We start from the raw sequence: 21,178 nt of genomic DNA on the forward strand, positions 1-21,178 counted from the left end.
TAGCAGGTACATCTTCCCTGGCCAGCAAGTGGCCCAGTACAGGTTCTCCATCAGGGACTGGTAGTGTTTGTCAAGAACCCCTTTGAGCAGGATGACTGGGAAGATTGCATGAAGTTCGCTGCTAGTGCGAGTATCCAGGCAGTAGGGCGTGATCTCGATGACCAGGCTGAAATGGGTTGCCAGGGGGTGGATTAGGAATCATGCAACTACCTCTTGCTTAGAGTGCAGCAGGTTGGCTCTGTGGCCTAGTCTATTCCAGGATGCAAGCTGCTCCAGACCAATCAGAAGGGTGTCCGGGGAGACCCATCACTCTGGGGAGACCAAACAGGCTTTCGTTGCCAACTGGGTGGCAGAGGTGTGCACTGGACTGCTCAAGACAGTGTACCTTGACAGTCTGAACTGAGCCAGGCATAACCAGCTTGTCAAGTGGAGGAGCTGGCAGCCAGGCCCTGTAGGCCAGCAGGAAGTTCGGAAATTCTCTCCAGGTAGGCTCTGAGCAGGTGAGCCCCTGAGCCCTTCCAGCTCGGGACAGCCAATTAGACCACCGCTGCAGGCAGCTCAAGACAGCAGACCGCTACTGCAGGGCCCTCAGGAGGTTACCTCGCCTTTCTCCCACCCCTGTGCTTTTTTACTGCTTCATCCAAAATTCTACATCAGGGCCCAGCTTGACCATTTGGAAGCCAGTTAGGAAAGCCTACCTTTGAAATCTTGTATAATTTCAAGGAAAATCATTGTAAGCTAGAATATTTATTTTTCTCACCTGTTCCACATGTGTGTGGAGCCACTTATACTTATGGCACCGTCCCTGAGGTTGACAGGTAAGATCTCCAGGGGTTCGATATACAAAATAAACATTCAGTTGTAAAACAACAAAAATGACAAATCACAGAGGCCCAGAACAACACATCTGGTTTTACGTATATAAAAACACTGCAAATTCTTGACTTCTTGGTTTGGAATCTTGCGAAGGCTCTAACGGGCACTGGCCAGCCCCGGGGCATCCTCATGTCTGTGCTCCTGCCAGCAGTCTGGCTCCTAACATGACAGTGAGGACACTTGACTCATTTCAGGCTTTCTGGCAAAATGTTACAGAGGCGACAGGAAGGGATGGGCATCATAACTCGTCCAGCCATCAGGAGGATTATCCAGTCCAGCACTGGCATCCAACCAGCTGGTGGAGGTGATCTTATTTTCTACCATCCACCAGTGAAAGGGTGTTCAGAGAGAAACCCGGGTTTGCTTTGCTGCTAAAAATTCCCTTACTGGAAAGAAAAAACATTCCCTTACTGGAAAATGATCAATACTTACCAAGTACCATATTTTATAATAGAGGATATTATTTCATTTTAAAGTGAATGGCCTAGGGATACCTGGGTGGCTCAGCGGTTGAGCATCTGCTTTCAGCCCGGGGTGTGATCCTGGAGACCCGGGATCGAGTCCCACATCGGGCTCCCCACATGGAGCCTGCTTCTCCCTCTGCCTGTGTCTCTGCCTTTCTCTCTCTGTCTCTCTCATAAATAAATACAATCTTAAAAAAATAAAATAAAATAATTAAGTGAATGGCCTAAACTCCTGGTGCCCCCGATAAGGCTGGGTCGTCCTGTTACCCAGCCTTCTCCTAAATCCGGCTTCAGAAAGGAAAGATATATCTTATCAGGGTGGCTTTATTGTTCAAACACGGTAAAGATAATAAAAAAGAAATGTAATCTTGGTCCATCTGCACTAATGCCTCAACAATATTCAAAAAATTTTTGTTTTGAATCCTAATGCAGATATAATTTTATTTTCTGATTTTTTTTCTTAGTTAATGTTTTGAACTTTCTTTTCACTGTTCATAATTTTGAATAACTGTCATCTATGGAGGGCAGAGACCATGTTTTTCTTATGGTTGAAGGTTTTAGGTTTACAAGTTTATAAGATCGTGCTATTCTAAATAACACTGCAGTATATATCTTCTAATGGAGTTTCTCCTTTTTTTTTTTATTGACTTCTTGGGATAAATTCCTGGGAGTGGACCACTGGATCAAAGGGCACAATGTTTATTGCCACGTTGTCTTCCAGAATGGTTGTGTAATGGGCAGTGCCTGCAGGGTGGATGAGCGGACGCCTCAGAGGTTAACTCTTGATTGCCTAAGTGAATGATAAGTACTTGTCCACTTATATGGTATCTTTAAAACATTTTTAGTTGTGCCACTGACCATTTCAGTTACTCTCTTCCAGCTAATCGTGCAGAGACAGGCCCATTTTCCTTTAGGAGAATTTTGATCGTTGGAGTAACAGCTGAAACCAAACTTTTTTTTTTTTTTTTTTTAAGATTTTATTTATTTTTTCATGAGAGAGACAGAGAGAGAGGCAGAGACACAGGCAGAGGAAGAAGCAGGCTCCATGCAGGGAGCCCAACGTGGGACTCAATCCGGGGACTCCAGGATCAGGCCCTAGGCCAAAGGCAGATGCCTAACCACTGAGCCACCCGGGCTGCCCAAAACCAAACATTTTTATTCTGCATTTACAGTTTACAAAGTACTTTCAGGCCCAACACCTTAATTAACCCTTGTAATCCTTGGTGAGGCATTTGGGGTCAGTGTTAGTCACTCCCCACATTTGGATGATGAAAATGGAGCGCGGAATGTGGCAGGTGCACCAGATGCTGATGCGCCTACGACGTGACACCTCACGTCTGGGAAGACACCCTGAGCACTTTTCTGCTCTCTGCCTGTGTTTCTGCACCTAGGACTTTGGCAGCCTGCGCTCCGTCACCTCTCGGTGTGACTTGAAGGCAAACCTGGTCAAAAACGGCTGCGGAGACGAGTTTGAGAGCCCGGCCAGCAGCACCCAGGTCCTGCGGAGCCTGCCTCTCAGCAGCAAGGGCTCCAGTCCCACCAGCTCAGACGTCATTCAGATGACGCCACAGGAGATCGCCCTGAACCTGCGGCCGGGTGAGTGCCCTGGGGATGGGATGCGTTGGTCATGCCAAGGTGAGCTAGTGCAGGGAAATGGCAGAGCTTGGCCCAGGCCCCAGGAGGCAGAGTACAAGGCTCCCGTGGACAGATAGGTATCTTTGCTATTTGTTTAATCGAGGTAAAATATATGTAACATAAAATTTAGCATTTTAACCATTTTATTTTATTTTTATTATTTTATTTTTTTAAGATTTTATTTATTTATTCACAAGATACAGAGAGAGGCAGAGACATAGGTAGAGGGAGGAGAAGCAGGATCCATGCAGGGAGCCTGATGTGGGACTCGATCCTGGGACTCTGGGATCATGCCCTGAGCCGAAGGCAGACGCTCAACCGCTGAGCCACCCAGTCGTCCCAGTTTTAACCATTTTAAAGTATGTAGTTCAGCAGCATGAGATACATTCACCATGTCTATCACCACCATCCCTCTCCAAAACTTTTTCGTTATCTCAGCCTGAAACTCTGTGCCCATTAAACACACATTCTTTCTTTTTTTTTTTTTCTTTAAAGATTTATTTATTTACTTGAGAGAGAGAGTGTGCACATGTGCTCTCCAGAGCAGGGAGGAGGGGCAGAGGGAGAAAGAGGGAGAGAAGCGGACTCCCTGCTGAATAGGAACCCGGTGACCCTGAGATCAGGACCTGGGCTGAAGTCAAGAGTCCTAGGCTTAACCAGCTGAGCCATCCGGGTGTTCCTAGACACTAGTTCTTGATTCCACTCCCACCTTCACTCTGGCAGCCACCATTCTTTCTGGCTTGAGGAGTTCGACTACTCTCCATGCCCCATATACGTGAACCCATACAGTACTTTTACTTTTGTGTCAGGCTTATTTTACTCAGAGCATGTCTTCAAGGTTCATTCACGTTGTAGCATATGTCAGAATTTGCTTCCTTTTTAAGGCTGGATTAAACTTCAGTGTATGTGTATACTGCATTTTGAGTGTCCATCCATCGGTGTTTCCACTTTTTGGCTATTATAAGTAATGTGATTGCAGTTTATGGGAGGATACTGGTAGGTTTACTCCCTAGTTAATACAAGTTTCTCAGGAAAGTGCTGCTTTCAGGAAAATGTATTTTTTCTTGTCAGCAAATTCCATTTGAGTCCATGGCATGCTGAAGGGACACACTTTTAGAGTAGAGGTATTTTGTTCTATGACCCTAGAACCTCTGCAAGCTCTAGGATGGATTGTGATATGAGGAAACAGATTTTGTGTACAGATTTTAGGCTAAATACCTAGCCCACTCTAAGGTAGCTAATACCATCGTCCACATGAGGAGCGACCGGCTCAAGGTCTACTAGTTAGAAATGGTTACTCCAATTCAGTCCCAGGTCTCTGTGACTAGAAAACTCATGGTTTTTTTTTCTAGTTCATCCATTTTTTATTTTTTATTTTTATTTTTATTTTTTTTAAAAAACGTTTTATTTATTTAATCGAGAGAGAGAGAGAGAGAGAGAGACAGAGATAGAGGTAGAGACAGAAGCAGGCTCCAAAAAAAAAAAAAATAAAATAAAAAAAAAAAAAAAAAAGAAGCAGGCTCCATGCAGGGAGCCTGATGTGGGACTCGATCCCGGGTCTTCAGGATCACGCCCTGCGCTGTAGGCCGCGCCAAACCGCCGAGCCACCCGGGCTGCCCCATCCATTTTTTAAATATAATATTTTGCATATTAGAGTTGTTGTGTTGTCAAAAAGTGGATATGCATAGGTTCAAATTAGAAAATATCACATTTTGAGAGAAGGTAGCTTATTTTCAAATTCCTTTGATTTTTTAGCCTTTTATTCTATCTCATTGCCTAAGAAACCATTGGCAATCACTGCTTCCAGATGGTTTGCTTTAGACTTCAGGGCCACTTGGAGCCGGTGGCAGGATCATGGATGTGGCTAGCCATCCTGGGTTCCAGCTCTAACTCCGGGCTGAGCTTGGAGGACCCGAGCAGGCTACCCCACTCTTTAGCTCTCCAGGTCTTTGTAACCTTCGTTCCTCACAGCCACGTTCAGAGGCTTAAATGAGGCTTTTTGTATAAATAACACTTTAAAAAGTCAAAATTTCCGTTCTTTACAAAGAGTAGCAGCCAAAGATGCAGATTCTGGAGTCAGCTAGGTCTAGGTTTGAATAGCGATTCTCTGTGTCTCAGAGATGGATTTAGCTCCATGCCACCATCACAAGCACTTAGTAATGCTGGTTGTTGGTGTCATCGTATATTTAAAAATGTTTAATCTGCCTATTGAGTTGTTTTGGGAATAAGAAATGAAAGGAGGATGTATGCAGCTCTGCTAGAGAGAGAGGCACAAGCTACTAGGTTGCTGGAGATTAATGTGGGGATTAGTCAAGTTTTACGGGCCAGAGCCATTGACTGTAAGGGACACTTAGCCTTTTTGTTTGGTGAGATACCACGCTGAGAGAGAGAAGGAAGGAAGGGGGCCCTTGCAAAGGCCTGTGCCTGGGTAGGGAAGAGTCAGCTGAGCCTCTGTGGGCAGCTGGGTGGAGGTGTCCTCTGGGTTGAGGTAACTCCTCTCCGTACGTGAAGACAGGCTCAGGGTCAGGGCTGTGACGGAGAAGGGGATGTAGGAGTTGTGCAGAATGTTAAGATTATTTGAACATTGTGTGGGATAAGAGTAGCTATCAATTAATGTGAATGATGTATCTTCTCTCTTAGTTAATCACAGTAAAACAGTAACTTAAAGGAAATTCTTCAGAAATCATCCACTTTTTAAAAAAAGATTTTATTTATTTATTTGACGGAGAGAGAAAGGCCACAAGCAGGGGAGCAACAGGCAGAGGGAGAGGGAGAAGCTCCCCACTGAGCTCCAGGAAGCCTGATGCGGGGCTTGATCCCAGAACCCTGGGGTCATGTCCCCAGTTGAAGGCAGATGCTTAACCACCTGAGCTACCCGGGCGCCCCTCATCCACTTTAATGCAATATTATTTTTCATTTCTACTAGACTCTGTCTCTATTCTCATGTTCATAATTTTTATAAACTTTTTTTTTTTTATGATAGTTACACAACAGAGAGAGAGAGAGAGAGGCAGAGACACAGGCAGAGGGAGAAGCAGGATCCATGCACCCAGAGCCCGACGTGGGATTAGATCCAGGATTGCGCCCTGGGCCAAAGGCAGGTGCTAAACCACTGTGCCACCCAGGGATCCCTAATTTTCATAAACTTAAGATGTGTTTATAATCATGCACTGACGTCACTTAATAATTAACAAAGACCAAAATTCGCACTGTCAAGCAAGTTTATAGTTTCAGGTCATAATCAGAGGAGGTTTTTAACTAACACTTGTGAAACTCCTCATTTAGAATTGTTCTCAGAGCCTCTGGTTTTCTCTCTAAGAAATATATACCTTCATGGTGGCAAATCCTTATTCTTTAGGGTAGAGTTAGTTTAGGAAAGAGTTGAAGGTCACACAAAGCCAGAGATGCCACAGTTTGTTTTGTTTTTTTTTTTAACAATTTTAATTCTACTTAAAATCACAATGAAGGTATGACTCTGAGACCGTTCTTTGATTTGATTTGCCACCTGGCTTTTTAAACAGCCCCCAGCGAGGAGTTAAAGAAGTGATTCAAGTGAAGGTAGCCTCCTTGGGCAAAGTTTTCTTGGCATTGCATTTATGCACAATACTGATTTGTGCATAAAGCTCAATGTAAGCTCAATTAAGGAAGAAAGAAATCAGTCTTTTTTTTTTTTTTAAAGAAATCAGTCTCATTTTGATATGCTTGTGGTTGTGTTCTGAGTCATCACATATATAAGCAATGTTTTAGGGATCCCTGGGTGGCTCAGCAGTTTAGCGCCTGCCTTTGGCCGGGGGCATGATCCTGGAGTCCTGGGATCGAGTCCCACGTTGGGCCTCTGGCATGGAGCCTGCTTTTCCCTCCTCCTGTGTCTCTGCCTCTCTCTCTCCCTCTATGTCTATCATAAATAAATAAATAAATAAATCTTTTAAAAAAAAGCAATGTTTTATTTTGCTTATTGAATTGTCTTGGAAATAAGAAACAAAAAAAGGGTGTTAGTGGCTCTGCTGGACAGAGAGGCACAAACACTGGATTGCCAGGGATTAGTGCTAGAATTAGTTGAGGTTGCTAATTTTATAAGTCAGGGCATAGTCACATGTCCTGTTAAGCATGATGACACAGTTTCTGATATTGGAAATAAAATGGAAAGCATGATCCTATTTTTATACAAAATCATGACATGGGTGGTGTGTGTGAGCTCTCTGGTTGTGTGGAAGGCGTGCTGATGGAGAGCCCATTTCTGGGAGGTCAAGGTGATGGAGGGGTTGGCTGCCCAGTTCAAATACACCTAAGCTGTGAGTATGTTTGTCTGTAGATATGAGCACTTGGAGGAGATCTGATGAAACTATGAATTCCGAAAGGTCTAGAACCTTGCAAATATGTTTCTCAAATATAGAAACGCCTGAAGCCAATGAAGCCTCTTAAAACCTTAAGAATTTTAATTGTTTTTAAAGAGGCAGGTGTGTGCTATTTATTTATTTGGGGGAAGAAGAGAATTTTATGTTGCAGTTAGCAACATTCAATTTGGCAAGTGCGTAGTTAACCTTAAGGTAATCACCCCCCTGACTCTGCAGAAGGCTTTCAGACATAGTGGTGGGTTTTTCCATTTTTTATTTTTAGAAATGCTTTTTTTTTTTGGTCTCCTCCTTTGCCCTGCTCCCCTATACCTCATAATACATATTTGTTGAGTGAAATGTAACACTTCGCCAGCCTTAGACTAGACTAATCAAAGACAAGCCTTAGCATACTATGAGTGATACTTCAGGAAAGCAAAGTTACTGTTCCAGGTAAGCCTAGGGGAAAAAAGAAAAAAGAAAACTTTTCCTCTCTGTGGATCTTTTTATTTTTGCTTTCTTTCTTTTTTTTTCTTTTTTTTATTCTTATTTTAATTTTTTAATTTTTATTTATTTATGATAGTCACAGAGAGAGAGAGAGAGAGAGAGAGAGAGAGGCAGAGACATAGGCAGAGGGAGAAGCAGGCTCCATGCACCGGAAGCCCGACGTGAGATTCGATCCCGGGTCTCCAGGATCGCGCCCTGGGCCAAAGGCAGGCGCCAAACCGCTACGCCACCCAGGGATCCCTCTTTTTTTTTTTTTTAAATTTAAGTAAGATGTGATTCACATGCCATAGAAATCACCATTTTTATTTATTTATTTATTTATTTATTTATTTATTTATTTATTTATTTATTTTTAAAAATAATCTTATTTTTAAATTTTTTAAAGTTAATTTTTTTAGTGATCTCTACACCCAATGTAGGGCTCAAACTCATTACCCTGAAATCGAGTTACATGCTCTTCTGACTGAGCCAACCAGGCGCCCCAAGTCATCATTTTAAAGTACATAATTCAGTGGTTTGTAGTATATTTGCAGCATTGTGCAACCATCACCATTGTCTCATTCCAGAACCTTTTCCTCACCTCGAAAAGAAACCTGGTATGTATTAACAGTCACTCCTTATCTTTTCCCTCCTGGCCACATTCCACCTTAGGCAACCACTAATCTACTTTCTATTTGTGTGGTTGTGCTTATTCTCGACATTTTATATAAATCAAAGGTATGTGGCTTTTTATGTCTGGCTTCTTTTACTTTGCAAAATATCTTCAGGATTCATTGATGTTGTAGCATTTATCAAGACTTCCTTCCTTTTTATGACCAAATAATATTCCTTTGTATATGTACAGACATGCCACATTTTTGCTGATGAGTATTGGAGCTGTTTTCACTTTGGGGCAATCATGACTAATGCTCCTGGGAACATTCATGCACAAGTTTTTGTGTGGACATGTGTTTTCAATAATCTTGAGTATATAACTAGTAGGAGTAGAATTGCTAGGTCATATGGTAAGTCTATGTTTAACTTTTTGAGGAACTGCCAAACTCTAAGTAGGATTTTGTGTAAACACAGGATCATGTTTTCCATTTTGTTTCCAATCCTGGAAACTGTATGTCAGGAAAACAATCTAAAAAAATTCTCAACAAAGGATATAAACTTTAGAATAAAGCTTATTGAAACGGTAAATAAAAGGCTAGTGGTGGTTCTGAAGCACTGGGAGCAGTTAAAAGGTTTACTTGTCATTAATTTTCCTTGAGCCCATTGGGTAGTTGTTTCGTTTTTTTTCATATTAAAGCGTTTTATTTTGAAATAATTGTAGGCTCACAAGAAGTTGTAAAGGTAATAGTGTTCTGTTTTTGTTTTTAAGATTTATTTATTTATTCGTGAGAGACACGGAGGGAGAGGCAGAGGCACAGGCAGAGGGAGAGGCAGAGACACAGGCAGAGGGAGAAGCAGGCTCCCCCAGGGGAGCCTGATACGGGACTCGATCCCAGGACCCTGGCATCATGCCCTGGGCCAAAGGCAGATGCTCAACTGCTGAGCCACCCAGGCGTCCCCATAGTGTTCTTATATACCCTTCCCAGCTTTCGCTGATAATGTCATATAACCAAAGTACATTATTGAAACCAGGCAGTTGACATTGGTACAGCGCTATTAACTAACCTAGGTGATTGGTTGCTTTTGAGATGGGTTTCTTGCCAGCCTTTGCCTGTGCTGCTCCCCGCCCCATCCTCCAAGCTTCCTTTGGAGAAAGCCAGTTACCTGACTTAGGTATTGCGTCTGCCACCCAGACTGATAAGAAGCACATACCTTATTAAGAAGTCTAAGAAAGACTTGATGGTGGATGGAGAAGAGGTTGGCTACGCATAGGATGCTTGTGCCTTCCCCCCAACATGTGTAAAGTGAAATCCTAACCCCCAGTGTGATGGTATCGGCAGGTGTGAGGGTCTTTGGGAGGTGATGAGGTCATGAGGATAGAGCCCTCATGAATGGATTAGTGCTATAAATTAAAAAAAAAGACCCCAGAGGGCTCCCTTGTCCCTCCTGCTGTGTGAGGACACAGCAAGAAGCTGGCAGTCTACAACCCAGAAGAGGGTTCTTACCAGAAATCAACCATGGATCTTGATCTTAGACTTACTTGGAGCCTTCAGGACTGTGCAAGAGGCATTTCTATTGCTTAAAAGTTCCACGCAGTCTGTGGTACTTGTTAGAATAGCCCAAATGGAGTAAGACAGGGTTCTTTTCTTTTTCCTTAAATATTTTATTTATTTATTTATTCATGAGAGACACAGAGGGGGAGAGAGAGGCAGAGACACAGGCAGAGGGACAAGCAAGCCCCACCCAGGGAGCCCGACATGGGACTCGATCCCAGGTCTCCAGGACCACTCCCTGGGCTGAAGGCGGCCCTAAGCTGCTGGGCCACTGGGGCTGCCCCAAGACAGGGTTATTTTCAAGGACACTAGGAATGCCAAGGCCTAATGCTTGGGGGCAGACACTGGTGGAGGTCAACCATGTCTTTCCACGGTTCCTTCCTTGGTTCCATCTGTCAAGAGTCTGAATTCTGGAGTAAGGAGTAGGGTGCGTTACGGCACACCAGCCTTGTCCTCGGCCAGGGAGCCAATTCTTTGGTTCTAGGTCTGGATTTAATTCTGGGATACTGATTCACCTTCTGCTACAGTAAACAGAAGAGCTAGATGACAGTCAGAAGGTGTGCACCTGGACCCTAATTCCTCGCTCAGCGGAGGTCCTGTTTGTAATGTAGCTGATTTTAACATGTCCCTTCTTTCTGTTAGTTTTCGGCACAGAAGGGTAATTCTGAGGAATCAGAAACTACTTATATTTATTGAAGGGTGGCAAGAGTCTTTAGTGGATGGAATACTGCTGTGTCTGAACATTTGAACAAAAATCAGTCTTAAAAACACAAGAGGTTGGGACGCCTGGGTGACTGGGTGGCTCAGTGGTTGAGTGTCTGCCTTTGGCTCAGGGCATGATCCCAGGGTCCCAGTATCGAGTGCCTCATCGGGCTCCCTGCATGGAGCCTGCTTCTCCCTCTGCCTGTGTCTCTGCCTCTCCCTCTGTGTCTCTCGTGGATAAATACAATCTTTTTTTAATTTGTGTTAATAAAATATTTTTAAAAAATAAAATCAGATATAATTGAGGTCACAGTGAACTGACCCCTCATTCTGAATGCAAATGATATTACCCTCTTTCTTACACCCTTCCCTTTTTGGAAAACTGGGAGAAATACTTCTTTTTGGGGGGATCCCTGGGTGGCTCAGCAGGTGAGCACCTGCCTTTGGCCCAGGGCATGGTCCTGGAGACCCAGGATCAAGTCCCCCATCGGGCTCCCTGCGTGGAGCCTGCTTCTCCCTCTGCCTGTGTCTCTCTCTGTGTCTCTCATGAATGAATAAAATCTTAAAAAAAAAAAAAAACCCAAAATACTTCTTTTTTTGCATTTGCAGCCCCTGAACGGGGAGGGGTATGTGTGCTTTTTCAGTAACCAATTTCTCTTAGAATTTGATGCCAGGACCTTTCTCACTTCAGAGTAGAAACCTGCTGAGCACATACAAACTTGTGTGTCACACCTTGTTTCCCTTTTTGCCCTCATGTCTGGAAAATGTGGAGTTACATTTAATGCCCAAGGCCGTAGCCATTCACACACAAGTTTCCGGCAGAATTTTCTGTCTCCCATTTTATCCCTACAGGAAATTGCTCTAATAACTGACTTTTGGGGGCAGCCCTGGTGGCTCAGTGGTTTAACACGGCCTTCAGCCCAGGGCGTGATCCTGGAGACCCAGGATCGAGTCCCGTGTCGGGCTCCCTGCGTGGAGCCTGCTTCTCCCTCCACCTGTGTCTCTGCCTCTCTCTCTCTGTGTCTCTCATGAATAAATAAATAAAATCTTTAAATAAAACAACAACAGACTTTTGGAGGCACCCAGGTGGAAGCTTTTCTCTTCCTGTAAAGGTGTTAGCAGACGTTGTCTCCTTTGTTTTTTTTTTTTTTTTTTTTTTTTTTAAATTTTTATTTATTTACGTTAGTCACACACAGAGAGCAAGAGAGAGAGAGAGAGAGAGAGAGAGAGAGAGAGAGGCAGAAGCAGGCTCCATGCACCGGGAGCCCGACGTGGGATTCGATCCCGAGGCTCCAGGATCGCGCCCTGGGCCAAAGGCAGGCGCCAAACCGCTGCGCCACCCAGGGATCCCCACGTTGTCTCCTTTGATCTCCGTAGTAGAGAACATCCTCCCATTTCCCGGATCCAGAGCGTGAATAGCAAGTTTAGAGGAGCCCAAGGTCTCCCCAGTTCTTGGTGACCAGAGTTCCAGCCCAGCTGTCCTTCTCCAAGCCTCGCAGCCTCTTCCCTCCCACAGATCCCTCTCCAGGTGCAAGCCCTGCCCTGGTCCTGAAGTGCCCAGATGCTTCTACCACAAAAAGGCAGAAGTGGGTCTGCATTAAAGAAGATGTAGTCGGGATCCCTGGGTGGCGCAGCGGTTTAGCGCCTGCCTTTGGCCCAGGGCGCGATCCTGGAGACCCGGGATCGAATCCCACGTCGGGCTCCCAGTGCATGGAGCCTGCTTCTCCCTCTGTCTCTGTCTCTCTCTCTCTCTCTCTCTCTCTCTCTCTCTGTGTGTGACTATCATAAATAAATAAAAATTAAAAAAAAAATCTAAAAAAAAATAAAAGAAGATGTAGTCGGGAACTAGGGGGGAAGGGCACAGGCGACCCCGCGAAGAGGTCACGGGGTTGGACAGAGCGCGGATTGCAGGCTGCACCCCCTGGGGCCTGGGCCGCGCCTCTCCTCCTGCCCGCCGATGTGTCATCCAGGCCTGGGAGGGGCGCAGCGCCCAGACGGAGCATCCGCCTGATGGGAACCAGAGGCCGCCCTCGCGGCAGCCCAGAATTCCTTCTGGAAGAAAGCTCCAACATTCCTGTGCTTGAGTCAGGTTCTGGTGGTTTTTAAAAGCCGGCACCGCGCGGTGTCCGGGAGGGAGCGGCCGAGACAAGTCTGGGGAAGCGGCCGGGCTGTCACTCAGGCAACAAATAATCATAATCATTGGCCTTCGTGGGGCAGCAGGGCCCGAGCGCCGGGGCCTTCATCAGCGGCGGGGAACCCGGGCCGCCGCGGCTCCGGATGCTCCCGGCGTCACCTCCGGAGGTGGAACCTGGACTGAGGCCGTTTGATCACTGGGGTCTCCGTGGTCCCGTCAGTGCAGCGGGCCTCTGTGGGGTGGGAGGAGGGCAGGGAGCCCCTGCGGTTGGGCTCCCTCCCCTGCAGGTTCGGGCCGGCTGTCCGCTGGAGGACAGGTTTGCTTCCCTGGGGGGTGGCCGCCAGCAGACCCGGTGAGGACCCTTGGGGTGGGGGAGCCAGCCTCACCGTGGCACCTCTGAACACCCAACGCGTGTGTCCAGATTTCAAATGTGGGTGCAGCTCCTCGGCAGAGAGAGTTTAAGGGCATGTTGGTGCCTCTGAAAAATGAACAAGCCCAACGGCAGATAGAATTGCCTGGTATGGTTGCTTCTTGCAGTTGGTTCCAGATGATGTGTTTTTAGAGCTTATGAAATGATTTAGGATCATCATCCTGGCAGGAGTCCTCCGGTTGTTGCGCTGACTTGGGCCTTTCTGTAAACCCTGGGAGGTGACCCTGCAAGGCCACGCCTCCCAGGCACCGACTTTTCATTTATTTCCCTCTGAATTCATTCCTCCTTCTCCTGTGCCCTGTTCCTGTGGAACCAAAAGTTATTTTCTCTCTCTCTTTTTTTTTTTATTTTCTCTTTCTTGTAGCTGGTAGACAAACCCTGTAGCGTTTCTTTTTTTCTTTCTTTCTTTTTTCCCCCTTCATGTTGATGGTGCTAACATTTGGAATCTGTCTTCCTGTATTTATGCATATACCTTCTGATGATAAGGATTCATATCTCTGCTATCCCAAAATGTCACGGATGCCCAAGAACTAAGTACTATTGTCCATAAGTGAAATAGAAAAAGGTGAAATAGAAATAGAATAGAAAATGTGAAAAAAAAAAAGAAAAAAAAAGAAAATGTGGCAGAAGCATAAATTTTTTTTTTTTTTAAGATTTTATTTATTTGTGAGAGACACACGCAGAGAGGCAGAGACACAGGCAGAGGGAGAAGCAGGCTTTGCACAGGGAGCCCGATGCAGGACTTGATCCCCGGACCCCAGGGTCACGCCCTAAGCCAAAGGCAGACGCTCAACCGCTGAGTCACTCAGGTGTCCAGAAGCATAAATATTTTTGCCCTTTTAAGGGGTATTTTAAGTAACTGTGTGTCTCACCGCCTTGTTCCTCTTTCTTCCCACCTCAGTTCTTACTCATGCACATATCTCCTTTTGTTTATTCCCTCTTTTCTATTTCATTTCCCCCCCTCCAGTCTCCTCCTGGTCACACTCCCATCAGAATACCACTGGGGAGACGAGTTGTTAAAGAGTCCCCTTAAAAACCTGAGCTAAGTATTTGGAAGGAGAACCTATAACGTCCCCCTCAGCACCACGTTCCCTTCAGTTACTGTACTTCCCAGAAAAAAATACCTCTGCCAAAAGGCACTAAAAAAAAAAAAAAAAAAAAAAAAAAAACGGCAAGAGGGGCCCAGCATTGAAAGTGAAATCCATCCCTTCAGCCCCCAGCAGGTTGGATGACCTCCTGTATACGGCCTCTCTGTTGGCACAGGTGACAAGACTACTTTCCAGCTGCAGGTTCGACAGGTGGAGGATTATCCCGTGGACTTGTACTACCTGATGGACCTCTCCCTGTCCATGAAGGACGACTTGGACAACATCCGGAACCTGGGTACCAAACTCGCTGAGGAGATGGGGAAGCTCACCAGCAACTTTCGGTTGGGGTTTGGGTCTTTTGTAGACAAGAACATCTCCCCTTTCTCCTACACAGCGCCAAGGTACCAGACCAATCCGTGCATCGGGTGAGTGACCAAGAGTCCTTCTGTTGGGTATTTAAGGGCGGGAGAATGGAGTAGCAAGAAAACGTCGCCCACAGAAAGGGGAAGGCGTATTTGGGGGGCAGGGCCGGAGCAGACTTTGTGTGTAGTGTGATCGGTGATGACCCAGTTCCGTCCCCCTGCCGCTACGTGTGAGGGCATGAGCTGTTGCAAGGCTGTAGGGAGCTATGATGATCGGAGCTCATTTGTTTTCCTGCCTGTCTGACACTCAGCACTGTTTTCTACATTAAGACCATGTTGTCAGGAAGTGAACGCCCAGACGTTCCGGGAGGGAGCGGGAGGGCGGGACAATGTAGACTTTGCCCTTGTGTAGGGTGACCGAGGTCCTTGGGGACAAGCGGACAAGCGTATTATTGGTTGTTTTTGTATTTACACAAACTTACCTTGACAAAATGAAATGGAAATCTGTGTTTTCAAGGTACGACTTTCTCCCCCCCACTGTAAGTCAGGTACTTGAATCAGAAAATATTTGACAGATTATCAGAGAGCAGGAATATCTAACTGCCACAGCACACAAATCCAAAAGTATGTCATGATGGAAGTTTAGTTCCTGTTCCTCTAAATCTAGATGAAGCTCCTGGTCAGTGGCCACCTGTCTTCCAAGCAGGGGCTCAAGGACCCAGGCTCTGTCCACCCTCTACTTCTTCATCTTCCACATGTGGTTTTTATGGTCATTGCGTCCGGATGATGGCTCATAGGAGGAGCTGAGGGGCCAGGATTTAGTGGCCTTGGCCTCTTCGGCTCCTGCGTTTTATCAACCAACAGAGTCCTCACAAGGAGGCTGGAAACTAGGTTAGCTGTGCCCCGGAAGAAGAGGAAGCAGGGTTGGTGAACAGGACTCTGCCATCGTGTACTTGTTGGGGTGTGTGTGTGAGGGGTCATAGCCTCCAGCTTCCCTAAGGCAACCTCTGTAGGGCTGGTTTCTTTCCAGTCTTGCAAATGTTCCCATAAATGTTTGTGACAATGAGTGGTAACTTCCAACTCTTTCTTCCTCATCTCTACATTCAATATTAGTCAGGCTTTGGAATATCAGGCCCCAGGAGAGTTACTAGGTAAGAAACAGCTAAGCCTTAGGTTCATTTTTTTAAAGATTTTATTTATTTATTCATGAGAAACAAAGGCAGAGACTCAGGCAGAGGGAGAAGCAGGCTCCCTGCAGGGAGCCCGATGTGGGACTCGACCCTGGGTCTCCAGAAACACGCCCTGAGCCAAAGGCAGATACTCAACCGCCGAGCCACCCAGGTGTTCCCAAGACTTAGGTTCTTACCAAGTGTCGGCACTGTACGAAATGCCTTGCACCATATGGATTATCTCATTGGAATCCCATGACAGTCTTTTGAGGTCTCTACGGTAGCCGTGAGCCTTGCCAGATGAGGAAACCGACACTTTACACAGCTTATCCGAGATGACACAACTAGTAAGGGGCAGCCTTGGGGCAAGAATCCAGACAAACTGCTTTCAGAGTTTGCATTCCCAGTGACACGGTGCTTGCTTTTCCCCCATCCAAAATCACACAACAGCACAGATGCTTTCCCAGAGTCCAGTTAGAAGGTAAGACCCGTCCCCAAACCAAGCCCATCCTCAAGGTGCTTTGCCTAAGGACGATGTTAGGCCCATGCTACTGTCACAGTCCCCCAATCTCGGTGGCTCAGCACCATCAGAGCTTATATCTTACTTGTATAAAATCTGTTGAGGGTTGAGCTGCTTCCCTTGGCAGGGGACTCAGATCCAGGCCCTTTCACTTTATGGTGGCATTTTTGATTCCTGGGTCACTTGGCTGCCGCCAGGGAGGAAGAGCGCTGTTTCTAAGCCCACAAACCTGCCCAGCTCCTCAGCTCATCTTCAGCAGCCTCAACAGCATCCAGCCCTGGGTTGGGCTGGGTGTTTGGGACGCGGTGGTGTTTTTATGGTGGCCATGTATGTCCTCCTTAATCTTCCCAGATCCTCTGTATATTCTCCTTGAAGCTCCTCTAGATCTTCCCTTACCGTTTGGGAACTGACCCAATGGTAGGAAAATAAAAAAAAACAAGAAAGAGGTTTAAGGACAAAAATGATTCTAAGTTCTTTAACTGTGAAAAGGCCCGGCGTCACCATTTGCTGGGTTTCGCTTCCTCCTGGCCACAGGTGGCTACTGGTCCTGCTGGTCCCACTATCACTCTGGTCCTGTCTCCAAGGCCCCTTCAACTGAGTCTCGGTGCCAAGTGTCCTATTATTGGAGTTTTGCTTCTTACCTGGTGTAACAGCATCTTAGCCAAAACTTTCTTCGGTTCATCAAGAATCATGATCCTGTCTGCTGCTTTTTCACCCCTGCCCTCTGATTGAGTCCTGTCTCCAGACGGACAGGGTGTGTCTCCACAGTCATTTCTCCAAGGACCATGACTGTAAGATATGCTAGACTGAAAGCCCGGAGAGGATGAAGGATTGGCTCTGGGAGCTCAGCATCCAAATATTCAAGGCTATCACCCACCACTTTTCCAGAGTCCTTCTCTGAGCCCTAGAAGGCAGACCCGGTTGTAGACAGTGACAGTCCTCACAGTGAGCACAGGCACTCTGAAAGACCCGCGGGACAGGAAATCTAGTGAAGAATGGGTGTTTCGAAGGAAGCATCAGGGCTAAGTTAGGCAAATCTCTCCTCCAAGCTGGGTGCCACGTCTGGGGGTCCCTCTGCGGCTCAGTGAGACAGGCTGGGGTTTACCTCCCCAGGGCCAGGCAGTGGCGAGCGGGTGTGGTGCCCTAGGTCTCGGAGGTCCCCACTGCTCCTGGGGAGAACGGCGAAAGGTGGCTCTTCCTGGGTCTGATCCGGCCTGTGTGTGCTTGGTTTGCTTTTCTAAATTTTAATGGCATTGCATATTAGTTACCTGCATTTAAAAATACTAGAAGATTTGACCAAGGATGGGGGCACCTGGGCAGTTCAGTTGGTTGAACATCTGGACTCTTGATTTCAGCTCAGGTCGTGAGATGGAGCCCTGCTCAGTGTAGAGTCTGCTTCTCCTTCTCTCTGCTCCTCCCCCTGCTCGCGCTCTTTCTTTAAAATAAATTAATAAGGGATCCCTGGGTTGCGCAGCGGTTTGGCGCCTGCCTTTGGCCCAGAGTGCGATTCTGGAGACCCGGGATCGAATCCCACGTCGGGCTCCCAGTGCATGGAGCCTGCTTCTCCCTCTGCCTGTGTCTCTGTCTCTCTCTCTGTGTGACTACCATAAATCAATACACCCCCCCAAAAAAATAAAATAAATTAATAAAATCTTAAAAAAAAAGAAGAAGAAGAACCAAGATTTGCAGGTTTTCTAGAATGAGGAGGACGTCTGGCGGAGCTGGGCTTGTACCTAGCCTTGGCCGCCGTCGCTGCCACCACTCTCTCGTGTGACGCCTGACCCGCTTCACTTGCCTGCCTTTCATCCCTGGCTCCGGGCACATGGTCTGTGATCCTCGTCTGTTCTTTTCCTTCATCTTGTTCCTTCCTTCTAGCGTGCAGAGAAGTCACAGCGCTCTTCTCAAGCTCCAGTGGCATCTTGGTTTGGGCTTTTCTCCCCCGTGGGAGTGGAAACAGCTGTGACCCCCAGGGAGTTTTGGGAAGATGGGGTCAGGAGGAGTGGCTTGACCACCTGGGCAGGACCCCTCGGAGAAGAGAGAGCTGGCTTTTCGTGGGCTTTCCTGAGGTTTGTCCCTCCTCCTGCTCCAGATATTTCTGCCAAAGGATCAAAATTCTAGACTCATCCTTTCCTACCTTAGAATGTGCTAGAAATGCCAGAACTGAAAGTAGTACCTGGTAAGGAGTACCAGGGCTGCCATAATAAGAAAAAAGGCATAGCATAATTTAATCATCTGATTAAAGAATTGTTTTTTTTTTTTCTCATTGTAAGTTTTTAAAATTTAAATTCAATTAATTAACATGTAATGTATTATTGGTTTCAGAGGTAGAGGTCAGTGACTCATCAGTCTTATATAACACCCAGTGCTCATCCCATCACGTGCCCTCCTTACTGTCCATCACCCAGTTACCCTATCTCCCACCCTGTCCCCTTCAAGGACCTTCAGTTTGTTTCCTGTGATTAAGACTCTCTTATAGTTTGTCTCCCCCTCTGATTTTGTCTTGCTTTAATTTTCCCTCTCTTCCCCTATGATCCTCTGTTTTGTTTCGTAAATCACATCTGAGTGAGATCATATGATAATTGTCTTTCTCTGGTTGACTTATTTCCTTTAGCATAATATCCTCTAGTTCCATCCATATCATTGCAAATGCAAGATTTCAGGTTTTTTGATAGCTGAGGAGTATCCCATTGTGTATATATACACCACTTCTTGCTTATTCATTCATCTGTTGATCGACATCTGGGCTCGTTCCATAGTCTGGCTATTGTGGACATTGCTGCTCTGAACTTTGGGGTGCAGGTACCCCTCAGATCACTACGTTTGTATCTTTGGGGTAAATAGTAGTGCAATCGCTGAAACACAGGGTAGCTCTATTTTCAACTTTTTAAGGAACCTCCATACAGAGTGGCTGCACCAGCTTGCATTCCCACCAACAGTGCAGGACAGGGTTCCCCTTTCTCCACATCCTCACCAACATCTGTCATTTCCCGACTTTTTTAATTGTAGCCATTCTGACCGGTGTGAAGTGGTAGCTCATTGTGGCTTTGATTTGTATTTCCCTGATGCCGAGTGACGTTGAGCATTTTTTCATGTGTCTGTTGGCCATTTGTACGTCTTCTTTGGAGAAATGTCTGTTCGTGTCCTCTGCCCATTTCTTGATTGGATTATTTATTCTTTGGGTATTGGGTTTGGTAAGTTCTTTACAGATTTTGGATACTAGCCCTTTATCTGGCGTGTCTTTTGCAAATATCTTCTCCCATTCTGTAGGTTGTCTTTTGGTTTTTGCTGACTCTTTTCTTTTGCTGTGCAGAAGCTTTTATCTTAATGAAGTCCCAATAAAGAACTGTTTAATTGCTATTCTGAGTAACAGGAAGAGTGTCATGGGGGAAAGTCAGGTGGTGTTCACTGATACAGGATTTGAAGGATTAAATGCAGCATGTTATCTTTGGTCCTGAACATACTTTCTTCTGCTGGAGGTAGCTTGTTGTTAAAATACATGTCACGTCTCTGGGTGCCTGGGTGGTGCAGTCATTTGAGCGTATGACTCTTGGTTTCAACTCAGGTTGTGATTTTGGGGTGGTGGGATTGAATCCCGCATCGGGCTCAGTGTGGAGTCTGCTTAAGACTCTCTCTCCTGGGATCCCTGGGTGGCTCAGCGGTTTGGCGCCTGCCTTTGGCCCAGGGTATGGTCCTGGAGTCCCAGGATCGAGTCCCGCATCGGGCTCCCGGTGCATGGAGCCCGCTTCTCCCTCTGCCTACGTCTCTGCCTCTCTATCTGTGTCTCCCATGAATAAATAAATGAAATTAAAAAAAAAAACCTCTCTCTCCTTCTTCCCCCTCCTGTGCTCGCTCGTGCTTTCTCTTTCTAAAAAAAAAATATAAATATATATATATATCACGTCATGTCACATTTATTTGTGCAATCTAAAAAAGCCAAATTCACAGAGACACAGTAGTAGACTGGTAGGTTGCTGGGGCTTGGGGGCTGGGAGGTGGGAGAAATGGGGAAAAGGTTGGTCAAAAGGTACAGACTTCCAGTTATAAGATGAGTGTGTTCTGGAGATGTAATGCACAGCACGGTGATGACTTGGAGCGTATACTTGTATACTTGGAAACTGTTAAGAGAGTAGGTCTTAAATGTTCTCGCTGCACGCACACAAATGGAAATAGACATGAAAAACTTGTACAAGAGGGATAATACATTTCATCCTTCATCATTTATGTTTTTTCTTACCCTTCCTGTATTTCTTCCAAGGGGACATAGTATTCCTTCACCACCTTGATGGTACGATGTTGTTGTCTTCTGGAGTATCTTATGGCTGATGTGAAGTCTGCTGTCCGTCTAATGGCTTGCCTTGTCTCTGGTGGCTTTTAATATTTTCCTGTGCTTTTCATATTCTATAATGATATGCATTTCAGTGTGTCTGGGCTGAATTTACTTTTATTTACGTTGCTCAGAATCTGGTCTGCTTGCTTAGCCTGAGAATACATCTTTTTTTTTTTTGAGAATACATCTTTATTCTTGAAATTTTTCAGGCATTTTTCTCTTTTCATCTCCCCTTCATTTTCTAACGCTAATTTCCATAAATAGGAAATTTCTTCTAGTTTACTATTTTGTTCTTCAGTTGTTTCATCCGTATACTGAAGTTTCAGTTTTAAATTTCACTATTTGTTATTTGATTCTTTTCCAAACTTCTATTTTTTTTATACTTTTTTTTTTTTTTTCCAGAGCCTTCTGACTTTTTTCCTTCTAATAATATCCTGTTCTGGCTTTGGTATCTATTCTTTCCTCCCCTTTAATGTCTTCAATATC

The 21,178-nt window shown here is 45.7% G+C and overlaps 1 protein-coding gene across 2 annotated transcripts in view; it reads left to right on the forward strand.

Moving 5' to 3' along the window:
* Positions 1-21,178, forward strand: part of ITGB5 (integrin subunit beta 5) — a 117,509-nt gene that overhangs the window by 17,367 nt on the left and 78,964 nt on the right. Inside the window, exons 3-4 of one of the 2 annotated variants that reach the window (XM_041770516.1) lie at positions 2,732-2,936; positions 14,490-14,739. In XM_041770516.1, the coding sequence (XP_041626450.1) occupies positions 2,732-2,936; positions 14,490-14,739 (455 nt within the window). Of the gene's footprint in view, positions 1-2,731; positions 2,937-12,743; positions 13,315-14,489; positions 14,740-21,178 lie in introns of those variants that run through there. The other variant, XM_041770603.1, reaches the window with a different exon arrangement.

The sequence above is a fragment of the Vulpes lagopus genome, chromosome 1 (assembly GCF_018345385.1).
Source record: "Vulpes lagopus strain Blue_001 chromosome 1, ASM1834538v1, whole genome shotgun sequence".
NCBI classification, from domain to species: domain Eukaryota; kingdom Metazoa; phylum Chordata; class Mammalia; order Carnivora; family Canidae; genus Vulpes; species Vulpes lagopus.